Here is a 15812-nt window from a genome sequence, read left to right on the forward strand (position 1 = left end):
TACATAAAAGGGTACGGTCTTTTTTTTTTTTTTTTTTTTTAGTTTTATTCCCGGCCCGCGGGCCGTAGTTTGCCCACGGCTGGGTCCCATTCTCTGTGGAAAGAAAACACCTCCCTTTGTCCAATCCAGATCGAGGGCAAAACTCGGCCCTTTGTGGAGAAACTATTGGGAGGGTGGGGACATGTTCCCTCCCTAACTTCCCAGAGAGAGTGAGACTGCACTGCTGGGAGGAGACAAGTTCAGAAGCACATGTGATCACACCACAAACCGTGGACCCTAACAGTTATTCTAGTTGTGCTATGACAGCATAGATGTCATGAATTACCATCAAGGTGAAAATGGAAATCAAAATGGGTCCCTGGAACGTCCCTTAGGCCAAGAGCTCCTTTTCCCAGCTGCTGTCCCAGTCAATACAAGGAATAAGGAGGGAATCGGGCCTAGGTACTGGGAGCTTCCATTTCCTCAGAGCTGACACAAGCAGGACAAGAATGGAGACAGTCTCCCCCTACCAGCAGCCATCACCACCCACAGGCCAGGAGCCGGGGAGGGGAAGGGCATCCACACGTGAGCTGAGCCATTGGAGCGCTCACAGAGCCCACCACACGTGACCCTCAAGCCTGAACAAAGCTAGATGGTGCCCCAGCCACCACTGTGTCCTTTCCCGTTTAGTGGAGGAAAAGCATAGTGAAATGGAGACATAATTCCAAGATTAATACAATGGACAGCTAATGTACATAAGATGGTAGAGAGCAGCAGCCCTATCAAATATAAGGTTTCTCTGTTATTGGAATTTTTTAAAAGCAACAAAAATATTGTATAATCAGCTGGTGTGGCTCAGTTGGTTGAAGCGTCATCCCATACACCAAAAGGTGGTGGGTTCGATTCCCAGTCAGGTGAGGATTAACCATAAAAACAAACAAACAAAAAAACTAAAAAAAAGAATAAAGGCAAAATAAAAATATTTTCAGACAAATAGTGAGCGTCTTCACTAAAGGAAATTCTAAACTATCTATGTATTTCAGGTATAAAGAAAATCAGACCAGATCAAAGAACTAAGAATGCCAGAAGGAAAGAAAAGCAACAACAACAAAAAGTGGCACATTAATAAACCTAAATGAACATTGACTTTAGAAAAAAGGAAAAAGACAGAAATAACTAAAATAAGAAATGAAAGTGGGAACATTATTACTGACATTACAGAAAGCAAAGTATAAGAGAATACTATGAACACTACATCCCAATGAATTAGATAACCTAGATGAAATGGAAAGTGCACAAACTAGCCAGACACACACCACCAAAACAGACTCAAAAGAAATAGAAAATCTCAACAGACCTACAACAAGTGAAGAGACTGAGTCAGTAACCCAACCTTCCCACAGAGAAAAGCCCAGGACCGGATAGCTTCGCTGGTGAATCCTACCAAACATTTAAAGAATAACCCTTGCCCTAGCCAGTTTGGCACTTTGGAAAGACCATTGGCCTGTGGACTGAAGGGTCCCAGGTTCGATTCTAGTCAAGGGCGTGTACCTCGGTTGCAGGCTTGAGCCCCAACCCTGATCAGGGCATGTGCAAAAGCAGCCAGTCGCTCTATCTCTCTCACATAGATATTTCTGTGTGTGTGCCTCTCCCACTGTCTCTAAAAGTCAATGGGAAAATGTTCTCAGGTGAGGATTTAAAAAAACAAAAAAGAATAATCTTTAACATCAATCCTTCTGAAGCTCTTCCCTAAAATTGAGAAGGCAGGAACACTTCCTAATTCATCCCATAATGTTAGCATTATACTGATACCAAAGCCAAATAAATACATCACAGGAAAATAAGATTACAGACTAGTACCCCTTATGAATATAGATGCAAAAATCCTCAACAAAATAGGAGCAAATTCAGTCCAATACCATATTAAAAGTGTTACACATTATAACCAAATGGAATTTATCCCAAGAATGCAAGGTGGGATTCAATGTAAGAAACTCAATCAATGAGGTATATTGATTAGAATACAGTAATTTTAGACTACATTAATGAACTAGAGAACATTAATAGAAGAAAGGGAAAAAACACATGATCATCTCAATTGACACAGAAAGTACAAGAATTATTCTTTAAACCCAGTACCTGTTCATGAAGAAAACACTCAGAAAACTACTAGTAAGAATCAAAGGGAACTTTGACGTGATAAAGGGTATTTAAGAAAATCCCCCGGCTGACATATTCAGTGGTGAAAGACTGACAACGTTCCATCCCCTACGGACAGAAACAAGGGAAGTGCCTGCTTTCGCTGCTGCTCTTTGACATTGTACTGGACGTTCTGGTCAGAGCTGTTAGTGAGGAAAAAGGAAGAAAAAGGCATCCAGATTTGAAAGGAAGAGGTAAAACTATCTCAATTTACAAATGACATGATCTTATACCAGAAAATCTCAAAGAACCAAAAAGAAAGCAACGTGAGCTAATGAACAAATTTAGCAAAATTGCAAAATACAAGGTCAATACACAAAAATCAGTTGTGTTGCTATACACCAGCAGCAAACAATCTGAAAAGAAAGCAATTCCACTTACAATATAAAAGAATTAAATACTTGGGAATAAATGTAACCAAAGAAGCTGAAAACTAAAAAACATTGCTGACATTAAAGCGGACCTAAATAAATGGAAGGACAGCCTGTCTTCGTGGATTGGAAGACAATATTGTTAAGATGTCAATACTGCCCACAGTGACCTACAGATTCAACGGAATCCCTATCAAAATTCCAATAGCCTTTTTTGCAGAAATGGCAAAGCCCATCCTCAGATTTATATGGAATTGAAAGAGGTCCTAAGATGTGATGACCCACGTCCCGTGTGGTTCAGTGTTCAGGCTCTGGAGAAGGGCTGCGTGCAAATGACAGAGACGAGACAAGAAATAATAATTTGGAAATTGGGGGGCCAGGCGGGAGCCCAACACAAGAGGGAGGACTCTTGTGCTCAGGCCTTGCCATCCTTTTTTTCAGTTTGGGATACACCTACGGCCCTTAGGCAGGCAATTCCATAACAGACAGACAATCTTATCAGTAAGGATTTACATGACTATCTAGTCGGGAAATTGCTTCAGCTACCATTGTGTTGACTAAACAGTCGGTGCATAGTTCCGACCTTTGCCAGGGCTCAAGGTTCACCAGCGTTCCGGGCTCCTTGTCCACACCTCTCTGCTAGTGAAGACAATGGGCAGCTTCCAAAACTGAATAGCCAAAGCAATCGTGACAGGAACAAAGTTGGAAGACACACTTCCTAATTTCAGAACTTACTACAAAGCTACAGTATTCAAAGCAGTGTGGCACTGGCATAAGGATAGACATATACTAGTAGATGAATACGATAGAACTGAAAGTCCAGAAATAAACCCATGTGTCTCTAAGCCAATTGATATTTTTATTTTATTTTTTTATATATATCTTTTATTGATTTCAGAGAGGAAGGGAGAGGGAAAGAGAGATAGAAACAGCAATGATGAGAGAGAATCATTGATTGGCTGCCTCCTGCACATCCCCCACTGGGGATAAAGCCTGCAACCCAGGCATGTGCCCTTGGCTGGAATCGAACCTGGGACCCTTCAATCCCCAGACTGACGCCCTATCCACTGAGCCAAACCAGCCAGGGCCAATTGATTTTTTAAAATATTTTTATTTATTTCAGAGAGGAAGGGGGGAGAGAAAGAGAGATAAAAACATCAATGATGAGAGAGAATCATTGATCAGCTTCCTCCTGCACGCCCCACACTGGGGATTGAACCTGCAACCCGGGCATGTGCCCTGACCAGGAATTGAACCGTGACTGCCTAGTTCATAAGTCGATGCTCAACCACTGAGCCACACCAGCCGGGCTAGCCAATTGAGTTTTTACAATGGTGCCAAGACCATTCATTGGAGGATAACAGTCTCATCAGTAAAGGCGCTGGGACAGCTGGCTATTCACACGCAAAAGAATGAAGTGGGATCCCTACCTTACACTGTATACATAACTCAAATGGATCAACATTCTAAATATAAAGCTAAAACCATAAAACTCTTAGAAGAAAACACAGGCATAAATTTCATGATCTTGGGTTTTGCAATGGATTCTTAATATAACACCAAAAAAAATGAGCAACAAAAGAAAACCATAGATAAACCTCAACAAAATATAAAGCTTTTGTGCATCAAAGGATATGATTTTTTAAAGTGACAATTTGCAGAATGGGAGAAAATGTTTTCAAATCATATATCTGATATACAGAATGTATGAAGAACTCTTAACACCTCAACAACAAAAACACACAACCCATATATTTTAATGGGCAAAGGTCTTAAGTAGGCATTTCTCAAAAGAAAATATATAGATAACTAGTTAGCATATGAAAAGATGCTTAACATCATTAGTCATTGGGGAAATGCAAATCTAAACCACAACAATGTACCACTTAACATCCACTAAGATGGCTATAAATTAAGAATAGTAAATACAAGTGTTGGCAAGCCCTAGCTGGTTCGACTCAGTGGATAGAGGTTCAGTCTGTGGACTGAAGAGTCCCGGGTTCGATTCCGTTCAAGGGCATATGCCGGGGTTGCAGGCTCGATCCCCAGTAGGGGGTGTGCAGGAGGCAGCCAATCAATGATTCTCTCTCATCAGTGATGTTTCTATCTATCTCCCTTCCTCTCTGAAATAAATAAAAATATCTATTTTAAAAAGTTTTGGCAAGACTGTGGAAAAACTTGAACTCTCACATATTGCTGGAGGGAATGTAAAATGGTTCAGCCACTGTGGAAAATAATTTGGCAGGTCTTCATAAAGCTAAACATAAAACTACCATGTGACCCAGCAATTTAAGGCATATATCTAAAAGAATTAAAGACAAGTACTCAAATGTGTTTATGTACACACATGTTCACAGCTCTGCTCATTCACAATAGCCAAAAAGTAAAATAAAAAAATAATAAAATTTAAAAAAATTAAAAAAAAAAACCAATAGCCAGAAAGAAGAAACAGCCCAAATGCCCATCCACGGGGGATAAACACATTGTGTACATAAACTGAAGCAGCCATAAAAAGGAAGGAAATTCTGACATGTGCTACAGCTATTCACCCTGAACACAGCATCCTAAGTGCAATAAGCCAGGTGGAGAATGGTTTCACTGTATGACTTCACTGCAATGAGGTACTTAGAGTAGTCAAATTCATCGAGACAGGAAGTAGATTAGAGATTACCAGGGACTGGGAGGAGAGAAGGACTTATTGTTTAATGGGTACCGAGTTTACGTTGGGGATGATGAAAAAATTTTGGATATAGATAGTGGTGATGGGTACTCAGCGTTGTGAATGTATTTAGCGCCATTGAATTGTGCCCTTACAAATGGTTAAAATGACAAATATTATCACACAGTGCTCAAACTGTCATTATTCTGCATCATAGACCAGCCGTAGATGTTCTAACAGAACCATGTAAGGTCCCAACAGCGCGGGTGACCAGGAGCACTGATCACATTATACATTTGCATGTTCCCACCAAAGGGACTTGGCATATCTAGTTTCCAAGTATCAAGAAATGCATTAAAGAATTTTCAGACCTGGGAACAGCCCTCAGGAGTGTGTTCCCTGAGAGCTAAGGTGTGCATACAAGAGTCCTGGCAACAGGACACTGACTTCAGTCAAGGCCTGCTGTCTCTTCGCAGGCTGGCTCTGTCCAGATGAGTCTGTTTTCAGCTAAGTCACCTAAAGCAGGAAGGAACGTCAGACTCATGTCTCAACAATTTATAAATTAAGAATCATTAGGTCAGTATCAACAACCAATATTTATTAATAATCAAAGCAAGAATAACAGTTGTGGGGAAAAATCAAGTGTTTTATTTAGAAGTATTTGGTACCAGAGGAGGAGGCCTCCCGTAATAATGTTGAAGGTAGAAGTCATACACACCATATGTATTTGTTTTAAATTTTATGAAAAGAACAAAGTAAATCAAAAGGAAAAATATCTCTTCCTTGCCACATATTACAAAATATTTCCCCGATGATAAACCTTAAAACTAGACAAACTACCTTCAGTGGGAAGAGAAGGGGAGGGGCCAGGTGGCGCAGTGTATACAGAGCGCCCTCTGGTGGTAGGTGCTATGCATACCATCCTCCAAAATAACATCTCAAGGTTACAGAAGGGGCCACAGAAATCTCTTTCAAATGTATGTAATCTGAGCGGATGTAAACTGTTAAGTGGCTATTTTAAAACTGTACTATAGGCCCGGCCTGTGTGGCTCAATGGTTGAGCATCGACCCATGAACCAAGAGGTCACCCATTCGATTCCAGTTTGTTGTGGATGACTCTCAGCAGCATAACGTCAAAATGGTTCACCCGCTCTGAGAAGTTTGGCAATTTCTTAAACACAAACAAACACAGTTACCATCCACCCAGCAATAGTCCTGGCATTTACCCCAGAGAAACGAAATGTCTACACAAACACCTGCACAAAGATGCTCATAGTTTCATTTTTAATAGCCAAGCTATTTTTAAAAATTAATAACAATAAGAATGTTGCCAAAACCGGTTTGGCTCAGTGGATAGAGCGTCGGCCTGCGGACTGAAAGGTCCCAGGTTCGATTCCGGTCAAGGGCATGTACCTGGGTTGCGGGCACACCCCCAGTAGGAGATGTGCAGGAGGTGGCTGATCGATGTTTCTAACTCTCTATCTCTCTCCCTTCCTCTCTGTAAAAAAATCAATAAAATATATTTTTTAAAAAAAAGAATGTTGTGTATCAAAAACTACAGATATAACTAAAACCATATTTCCTGAAAACCCATGACCATAGTTTTTTTTAATATATTTTATTGATTTTTTACAGAGAGGAAGGGAGAGGAATAGAGTTAGAAACATCGATGAGCGAGAAACATCGATCAGCTGCCTCCTGCACACCCCCTACTGGGGAAGTGCCCGCAACCAAGGTACATGCCCTTGACCGGAATCAAACCCGGGACCCTTCAGTCCACAGGCTGACGCTCTATCCACTGAGCCAAACTGGTCAGGGCTATTTCTTTTTAATTGTTTGGGTTTTTTAAAAATATGTTTTTATTGATTTTATTATTTTTTAATCCTCACCCGAGGATATTTTTCCATTGATTTTTAGAGAGAGTGGAAGAGAGAGGGAAAGGCTGAGAGAAACAGCAATGTGAGAGAAACATTGATCAGCTGCCTCCTGCACACTCCCTACTGGGGATGTGCCCGCAACCAAGGCACGTGCCCCTGACCGGAATCAAACCTGGGACCCTTCAGTCCGCAGTCTGACACGCTATCCACTGAGCCAAACTGGTTAGGGCAATAAATAATTTTTCTTAAAGGTCTTCCCCATGGAGTGTGAATTTCTTGCATTTCCAGGCTGCCCCGAGGTGGGGAGCAAGGTGCAGCTGGCCAGTCACCACAATCCATCTTGGTTCTCACTCCTGGACTGGCACCCAGGGCTCAGCACGCACTTGACAAACGCCAGGAATTCCCACCAGACCACTGGGCACTCCTCCCTGACCTTTCTCCTCTAGGGGCTGGTGGGAGAGTGCCAAGTTGGGCAGAATAGACCCATGCTTTCTGGATCTAAAGAACAGTGCACTTGACTGTTCTTTCTTCTAATATTTGTAACTTGTTTAAATTTTTTCTTCATTAATAATGAAATCAAGGAAGACTTTGTTTCCCTCTGAACACAGCTTTAGCTATAGCTATGTCCTATAGAGCAGAGTATGAAGACATGCACCTTAGCAGTTTTATATATAAAGGGTGTCCCAAAATTCACGCAAGAAGTAATTTTGATAGAAAACACAGGTTTATAATTAAAAGTTGTAAATTTTTTATTGATTCACAAAGTATACAGTATAGGGTTATGTATGGAATAGCATATCGGGTAAATGGATTATCATGTCGCGATAGCGAGCACCATTAACTGTTATTGCCTGAGCAGCCGCATTTTCGAAGAATGGTCCGATGATGCCTCCACCCCAAAATCCGCACCAAACAGTGACACGTTGTGGATGGCTTGGTTAATCGACAAAATTGTCGCATTTGGGGTTCAGAAAATCCACGAGTGATTGAGAAACAAATGCATCCACAACGTGTCACTGTTTGGTGCGGATTTTGGGCTAGAGAGGCATCATCAGACCATTCTTCTTCGAAAATGCCGCTGCTCAGGCAATAAGTTAATGGTGCTTGCTATCTCAACTTGATAATCCACTTACCCGATATGCTATTCCATACATAACCCTATACTGTATACTTTATGAATCAATAAAAATTTACAATTTTTAATTATAAACCTGTGTTTTCTATCAAAATTACTTCTTGCGTGAATTTTGGGACACCCTTTACTTTGAAACTTCATATTTGAGTTTTTCTTTGATTCAGGGTTTTTTTAAAAGATAATTTGCTATTTTCTAACTATTTAGGTTCTCTTGGTTTTTTAACATTTTACTGTTTGTTTAGAATTGCTTTGGATTACGATCAAATCATCTGTCCTAGTTTTTCTCTTTATTCAATTTGCGTGCGCGTGTGTGGCCTGGCACATAATGATATTTTGCAAATATTCTGTGGGCTTAAATAAATGCAACGCTCTCTCTCTACACATAATAATAAACTGAGCCTGCTGATTGTATTAAAGTTTTTTGTTCTCATACCTGCTTTTCATCTGAATATCTGTCTATCCTGGAATGGGTGTATGAAGCCTGGGGGAGCCTGAGGCCCGCGTGCTGGTCCTCGGCCAACGCCAGGCTCCAAGGAGGAGAGGCCCAGGGAGAGGCAGGGCTGAGGGCGGGGCGGGGCCAGCCCGCCGGGTTGCCAGGCGGCAGGACGGGGACACAATGGGGTCTGGGAGTTGGCCCGGACACCCCACTTGCCTTCCCAGCCGGTAGCCACAGGAGCAGGTTAGTGCATCAACTTCAGGCCCCTCCAGGCGCCCGGTCCCAGTGCCGCTCCCCTGCTGCGGCATCTTCCCCAGACGCCAACACACCGCGGCCCCCAGAACCCCCGGGGATTCCCTTCGGCGGAGCTGAGTCCAAGCTTGGCGTGGGCACACACACACACACACTAAACTCACTCAGTTTGGGGGTGGGGGGTGGAGAAGGCCTCGAAGCTGGGTCCCTACCCTGCGCCCCCTCCCCCACAGAACTGGGCTATCCCCCCCCCCCACACACACACACACACACACACGCCCGAAGCTGGGGTAGCCCCCCCACACACACACACCAGAGCTGGGAAAGCTACTGTGTTTTCCTGGCGCCTGGGAGACGGGTGGGGCCCCGCCTGGCTCGCCCCTGGAGTTGCCGGGATGTGTCGTCGTCCCCCACCTTCTGTCCACAGGTGCTGCGGGCCGTAGAGCACCCACCGCGCCATGGGCTCGGACCTCTGGGTCGGTCCCTGGCGACCGCACCGGCCCCGCGGCCCCATCGCGGCGCACTACCGGGGCCCGGGACCCAAATACAAGCTGCCCTCCAACACCGGTACCGGCGCGCGTCACTGCGCGGGGTGGGGTGGGAGGAAGGGCTGGCGAGGTCTGTGCCGGGAGTGGGGTGCTGTACCCTGGGCCGGAGAGCGGGAGGTCCGTTCTGGGGGTGCTGTGCCCGGGCCGGAGGGCGGGAGGTCCGTTCTGGGGGTGCTGTGCCCGGGCCGGAGAGCGGGAGGTCCGTTCTGGGGGTGCTGTGCCCGGGCCGGAGCGGCCGGACCGGGTGACGCTGGGTCGCCCGCAGGTTACGTGCTGCACGACCCCTCCCGGGCCCGCGCCCCCGCCTTCACCTTCGGCCTGCGCCTCCCCAAGCAGCAGGTCTCGTGCAGCCCCGGGCCGGGCTACTTGGTGCCGGCGCGCATGACGGTGCGCGGCTGGGACGGCACCCCCGCCTTCTCCATCTTCGGCCGCCAGCGCCACGCCGCGCCCAGCCTCACTCCCGGACCGGGTCAGGACCCCTGCCCGCCCCCCAGGGCCAAGCGACACCCAGAACCCCCACCCGAGCCCGACCCCGGGGACCCTCACACTCCAAGTTCGGGGCTCCGTATCGGACCTCCAAGAACTGCAGGCTCCACGGGTTTTGACCAACCGCGGTTCGGTGTCCCCTAATCCCAGAACCCAGGCCTGGTTCTGCCGACACCCCCGGTCCGCCCCACAGGCAGGTACTTCCCGGAGCGAGCGGGCAACGCCACGTACCCCAGCGCGCCTCGACACACCATGGCCCCCCGAAACTGGGGCGTGCAAGCGGAGCACAACACCCCAGGTGAGACCACGCGGGTCCGTTACCGCTGCGAGGCCCTTCCCACCCGGCCCAGCGGCCACCGGGCTCACCCCAGGCCCCCTCGCTGGCTGCCTCCCAGGTCCCGGCGCCTACACGGTGCCCTCGGTCCTGGGCCCGCGAGTCATCAGTAAGGTCTCCGCCCCCACCTACTCCCTCTACGGCCGCAGCGTCGTGGGCAGCTTCTTCGAGGACCTCAGCAAGGTGAGGGCGCTGCGGGCTCCACGTCGGGAGGGGCAACTGGGCAGCGGGTGAGGAAGCCAGGAGCCGGGTCAGTGGCCAACGGGAATGGAGGCCCAGCCCAGCACCCCTCCCGCAGACCCCAGGTCCCGGCACCTACCACGTGGTGAACCCCGGCATCTACAAGTCTCGGGCCCCCCAGTTCACGATGCAGCCGCGGACGGCGCTCCCCCAAGACAAGAGCCAGAACCCCGGGCCCGCAGCCTACAGTGTGGACCAGGTGATCCGGGATCCCGGGGCCAAGGGCCAGATCCGGGGGATGAGAGTCCGGGTCCAGGATGGAGGGTCCGAGGCCCGAGGTTTGGGACCGGGCAGGGGTGGGGGTAAAGGGGAGACAGGACGGGGACCCTGGCGCGGAGCTGCAGGGTCGGCCTGCGAGGTCAGCGGCGTCTCCTGGGCCCCCAGCACCGGAAGCCCCGCGGCTGGAGCTTCGGGATCCGACACTCGGACTACGTGGCCCAGACCTTGGCCGAAGTGGATGACTGATGGGCCGGCGGGCGCGGCCCCACAAACCTTTGCTTAAAGCTTCGGGAACCAGCCGGGTGTCCGCCTCTCTGTGCGCCCGGCCCGGAGAGGGCGAGGGGGCGGAAGGGCGGGGAGTGGGGGGCGGCGAGTCCGGGAAGTCGAGTCCCGGGGGCCTGTGATTGGCCGGAACCAAAGAAACTAAAATCGAAAGCCGCGTCTCCAGACCCCGGTAGACAAGCTGGTGCGGCGAGCTTCCTGCCCCGGTGCCAGGCTTGCAGTTTGGACCGTAGTCAGGGCACCTACAAGTCAGCCAATGAGTGCATCGATAAGTAAAATAACTACTTTATGTTTCTCTTTTCCTCTCTAAAATCCAATAAAAAAATACCCTCGGGTGAGAATTGAAAATAAAAAAACCTGGGGGGGTGGGGGGGTCATGTGGGGATAAGGACACGTATGTAATAACTTAATCAATGAAAATTTAAAAAATAAAAATAAAGAAACCGCCCTGGCCTGTGGCTCAGTGGTTAGGGCGTGGGCTTGCGCACCGAAGGGTCGGGGGTCGCGGGTTAGACGCTGGTCCGGGCAGGTCCCTGAGTTGCGGGATTCTCCCCACCCCCTTCCTCCCTCCCTCCCACTCTCTCTGAAGAACAATGGAAAAGATATCATGTGAGGATTAACAAAAACACGTAGTCAGTAATTTTTGAAAAACACATCATCCCTCCTCCTCGAGGCGGCGATTGGCCCAGAGTCCTATCCGTATGAGGCCCCGCCCACCTGCCGTCTAGGGCAGCCAGTGACCAACGGGTCCGCCCCTCCCTGTGGGGAACTGCCCCTGCCTGTCGGGAACTGCCTCTCCCTGTCGGGAACTGCCCCTCCCTGTCCTCGCCGAGTCTAAGTTCCTGGAGGGACAGGGCGGAGGCCGGCAGGAACCGAAGCAGGAAAGGCGAGGGCCGCTGTCCGGAACAGGTAGGAGCCGGGGTCCCGTTATGAGGCTGAGACGTGGGAGCTGGACCCAGAGACACGCACGTGGGCAACACAGACCAGGCGGCGGCGGGCGGGGCGGACAGGAGGAAGGAACGGGCGGGGACGAGCGCACCTGGCTGCTCCGATGAACACAGGGCGGGGCGGGTCCCAGGTGTGTCTCCCACCCCGCAGGCTCGGAGCAATGGCGACCCCGGGAGCCCCAGTGGGTGGCGTCTCGTCCGGAGGGCCCCAGTGCCCTCCTGACCCAGCGCTGGAGCCCAAGCAGCTCCCGGAGCTGATCCGCCTGAAGCGAGACGGAGTCCGCCTGAGCGAGCGAGACATTCAGAGTTTCGTGCGCGCCGCGGTGGACGGGAGCGCGCAGGGCGCACAGATAGGTGTGTGGGGCAGGTGGGCATTCCTGACTCCAGAGACCTCCTACCCTTGGCACCCCAGGGCTCCGCACCACGTCCCTGGCCCCAGGCTAACCCATCCCTGTGAGAGCGCCCCCTCACGCTGCCTACACCACCGTGTCCCATGTTTAGGGGCCATGCTCATGGCCATCCGACTGCAAGGCATGGATCTGGAGGAGACTGTGGCGCTAACCCGGGCCCTAGCCCACTCCGGGCAGCAGCTGGAGTGGCCAGAGGCCTGGCATCAGCAGCTCGTGGACAAACATTCCACAGGGGGAGTGGGTGACAAGGTCAGCCTGGTCCTGGCACCTGCCCTGGCTGCCTGTGGCTGCAAGGTGAGGTGCCTCCTCTCCAAACCGGAAACTCAGGCCTCAGAGGCCGGCAGCTCCCAACCTCTAATTTGGTCCAGAAAGAGCCCCCAAAGGCAGGACCCAAGCTCCTTGCCCCCCCCCCTTCCCAGCAGCCCCTGTAACAGGACCACGCTATCTAGCGCCCCTTCCTCTTCAGTACCCGAGAAAGGACCCCCAAAGGAAAAGCTGGGTACTCCTCCCTGGGCAGATACCAGCCTCCTTCCTCAGTCCCAAACCAGGACAATTTCTTTCCCATTCCCTCTCCACCAGGGGGACACCCACTACCACTTCTAACTGCAGCTGAAGTCCTAACCAGGGAAGTGAGGGAGGAGGTGGAGGGTGACAGTGCAGGTGTACTCAGACCCCTGTCCAACAGGTACCCATGATCAGTGGGCGTGGTTTGGGGCACACAGGAGGCACCTTGGATAAACTAGAGTCGATTCCTGGATTCACCGTCATCCAGAGCCCGGAACAGGTACGTGGAAGCCACTGATCAGTCATTGACCTGGATTATTGATGTAAACATTAAACAGAATCGCTGAAGGATCACTGATGGGTTATCAGTCAGGGTCACTAATGAGGATATTCATAAAAGTTATTCATGGGTCTTTGCTGATCATTGGACTTTGGTCAAAGTTACCAACAGACTTTTGGTTGGAGCCATTAATAGGGACTTGGTAAAAATCCCCGATGGGCCATAGGGCATTGATTAATGTCACTGATGGGTTGAGCCAATTATTAATGAGGACTTATCAGAATTGTTCCTAAGTTACTCGTCATGGTTTTGACATTTGTCAAGGTGGCTGGTGAGTCCCTTGATCAGGGTTAGTGATGGGGTCATTGACCAGAGGTCACTGACAGTCACTGGGAGTCCTGACATATGGGGATTTGGCCAGATGCAAGGTCTGCTGGAGAGAGTGGGCTGCTGTATTGTGGGTCAGAGCAAGGAGCTGGTTCCTGCAGATGGAATCCTGTATGCAGCCCGAGATGTGACAGCAACCGTTGACAGCCTGCCACTCATCACAGGTGACCTGACCGCACACTCCAGGGTCCACCTTCTGCATGTTAAACATCCCTGACTTCTGATGGACCAGTAAAGGGTCCTCTCCCAACCCCAGGGTAGACGTCCCCTCACCACTCAAGAGGGAGACCTGGCTGAAGCACAACAGTCCAGGCCCTGTGACGCCCATCATAAGGGACTTGACCCTCAATGTTCAGAGTCCCTGACTCCTCATGTCTGACCTGAGAGCCAGGATGCCCTGCATCTCTCAGGAAGTGCCAAGCTCTCCTGTACCCAAGGCCCCCTCTGCCTCCCTCACAGCCTCCATCCTCAGCAAGAAGGTGGTGGAGAACCTGTCTGCACTGGTGATGGATGTGAAGTTCGGAGGGGCTGCCGTCTTCCCGAGCCAGGAAAAGGCCCGGGAACTGGCTAGAGCCCTGGTGAGCGCTGTGCCCAAGGAGCCTCTGCTGGGGAGGGTCTCCCCCACGGGCCCAGCCTCCCCTTCATAACCGTCTGCTCCCTGTTGCCTCAGCCACATCCACTCAGCAGGCCTGTGTCACCATGGCCTCTGCCAGCACCTGGCTTCCCCACTCCCAGTTCCTCCTTCACCCCCTACTCACCTTTCCAAGCAAGGCTGGCATGGCCCCGGGCCGGTACACGGTCTTTCTGACCCCCACCTCTGAAGTCGGGCACATTGCCTGCTTCACCGCTCCCCCCACTCCAACAACCAAACCCTTCTGGGACCCCCTCACTCCTGGGGAACTGGCACCCAAGAGAGCAGCACCGGCTGGAGTTTGGTAACAAGCGGGCCCACAGAATTCAGGGCAGGGGCCACACTGAACCACGTCTCCGAAGGTTAATGTCGGGGCAGGCCTGGGGCTCCGGGTTGCAGCGGCGCTGACAGCCATGGACCATCCCCTGGGCCGCAGCGTGGGCCACACCCTGGAGGTGGAGGAGGCGCTGCTTTGCATGGACGGCGCGGGGCCACCGGACCTGCGGGACCTGGTCGTTAGGCTCGGTGAGTGGACCCGTAAGGTGTCGGGGTGGGAACTACAGAACCGCCTCCGCGGCACCTAAACCCCAGACCCACGCCGGCAGGGGGCGTCCTGCTCTGGCTCAACGGACAGGCGAAGGCCGAGGCCGAGGGCGCAGCCCGGGTGGCCGCGACGCTGGACGACGGCTCGGCCCGGGACCGCTTCGAGCGGATGCTCGCGACGCAGGGTGTGGACCCGGGCCTGGCCCGAGCCCTCTGCTCCGGGACCCCCGCGCAGCGCCGGCAGCTGCTGCCCCGCGCCCAGCAGCAAGAGGAACTGCTCGCGCCCAAGGACGGTGAGCTCCCGCAGACCCGCCCCCGCCAGGCCCCTTCACCCCCCAGGTCCCTGCCCTTCCTCAGCCCTGCCCTGCCCCTCGCGCCCACCCGCTCAGCACTCCCTCCCCGCAGGCACCGTGGAATTGGTCCGGGCGCTGCCGCTGGCGCGCGTCCTGCACGAGCTGGGGGCCGGGCGCAGCCGCGCCGGAGAGCCGATCCGGTTCGGGGTGGGCGCCGAGCTGCTGGTCAGCGTGGGCCAGAGGCTGCAACGCGGTGAGCACGAATCCCGGCCCCTCATTACCCCGCCCGCCGCCTCGGCCGCCCCAGCCACTAACCGCCCATCCTCCGCCCGCAGGGTCACCCTGGCTCCGCGTGCACCTGGACGCGCCCGCGCTCAGCGACCCGCAGCGGCGAGCCCTTCAGGAGGCGCTCGTGCTCTCGGACCGCGAGCCCTTCGCCGCCCCCTCGCCCTTCTCTGAGCTCATCTTGCCGCCGAACGACGCGCGGCAATAAAGCCAAGAGCAGCAATAAGGCCGAGCGGCAGCAATAAAGCCGAGCGGCAGCAATAAAGCCAAGCGCAGCAATAAAGCCGAGCGCAGCAATAAAGCCGAGCGGCAGCAATAAAGCCGAGCGCAGCAATAAAGCCGAGGGCAGCAATAAGGCCAAGCGGCAGCAATAAGGCCGAGCGGCAGCAATAAAGCCGAGCGCAGCAATAAAGCCGAGGGGCAGCAATAAAGCCGAGCGCAGGAAAGCCGTGTCTGCGCCTGATTCGCTCGCGGGCAGGGGCGGGACTTCTGGAGCACCGCCCCGTTTGGCACGT

At 51.6% G+C, this 15812-nt stretch overlaps 2 protein-coding genes across 5 annotated transcripts; both read left to right on the forward strand.

The window, feature by feature from the left end:
- The first annotated feature begins 8801 nt into the window (after positions 1-8801).
- Positions 8802-11405, forward strand: ODF3B (outer dense fiber of sperm tails 3B). Of its 4 annotated transcripts, XM_036311284.1 has the most exons (7): positions 8803-8899; positions 9336-9475; positions 9722-9925; positions 10136-10240; positions 10338-10459; positions 10575-10715; positions 10901-11405. In XM_036311284.1, the coding sequence occupies exons 2-7, from the start codon at positions 9367-9369 to the stop codon at positions 10979-10981; spliced, it is 762 nt and encodes a 253-aa protein (XP_036167177.1). In that variant the 5' UTR covers positions 8803-8899; positions 9336-9366; the 3' UTR covers positions 10982-11405. The 4 variants fall into 4 exon arrangements, with proteins under 4 accessions (XP_036167174.1, XP_036167177.1, XP_036167173.1 ...); XM_036311280.1 differs by having other exon boundaries at positions 10575-11405; XM_036311281.1 differs by having other exon boundaries at positions 8802-9475; positions 10575-11405.
- Positions 11406-11765: 360 nt separating this feature from the next.
- Positions 11766-15743, forward strand: LOC118657380 (thymidine phosphorylase). Its single transcript, XM_036311279.1, has 10 exons — positions 11766-11926; positions 12096-12318; positions 12466-12668; positions 13060-13158; positions 13580-13709; positions 14005-14123; positions 14539-14701; positions 14782-15012; positions 15125-15265; positions 15348-15743. Exons 2-10 carry the CDS (start codon positions 12126-12128, stop codon positions 15503-15505), a joined length of 1437 nt encoding a protein of 478 aa, XP_036167172.1. The 5' UTR covers positions 11766-11926; positions 12096-12125; the 3' UTR covers positions 15506-15743.
- Positions 15744-15812: the final 69 nt, after the last annotated feature.

This window comes from Myotis myotis, unplaced genomic scaffold (assembly GCF_014108235.1).
Source record: "Myotis myotis isolate mMyoMyo1 unplaced genomic scaffold, mMyoMyo1.p scaffold_m19_p_54, whole genome shotgun sequence".
NCBI classification, from domain to species: Eukaryota; Metazoa; Chordata; class Mammalia; order Chiroptera; family Vespertilionidae; genus Myotis; species Myotis myotis.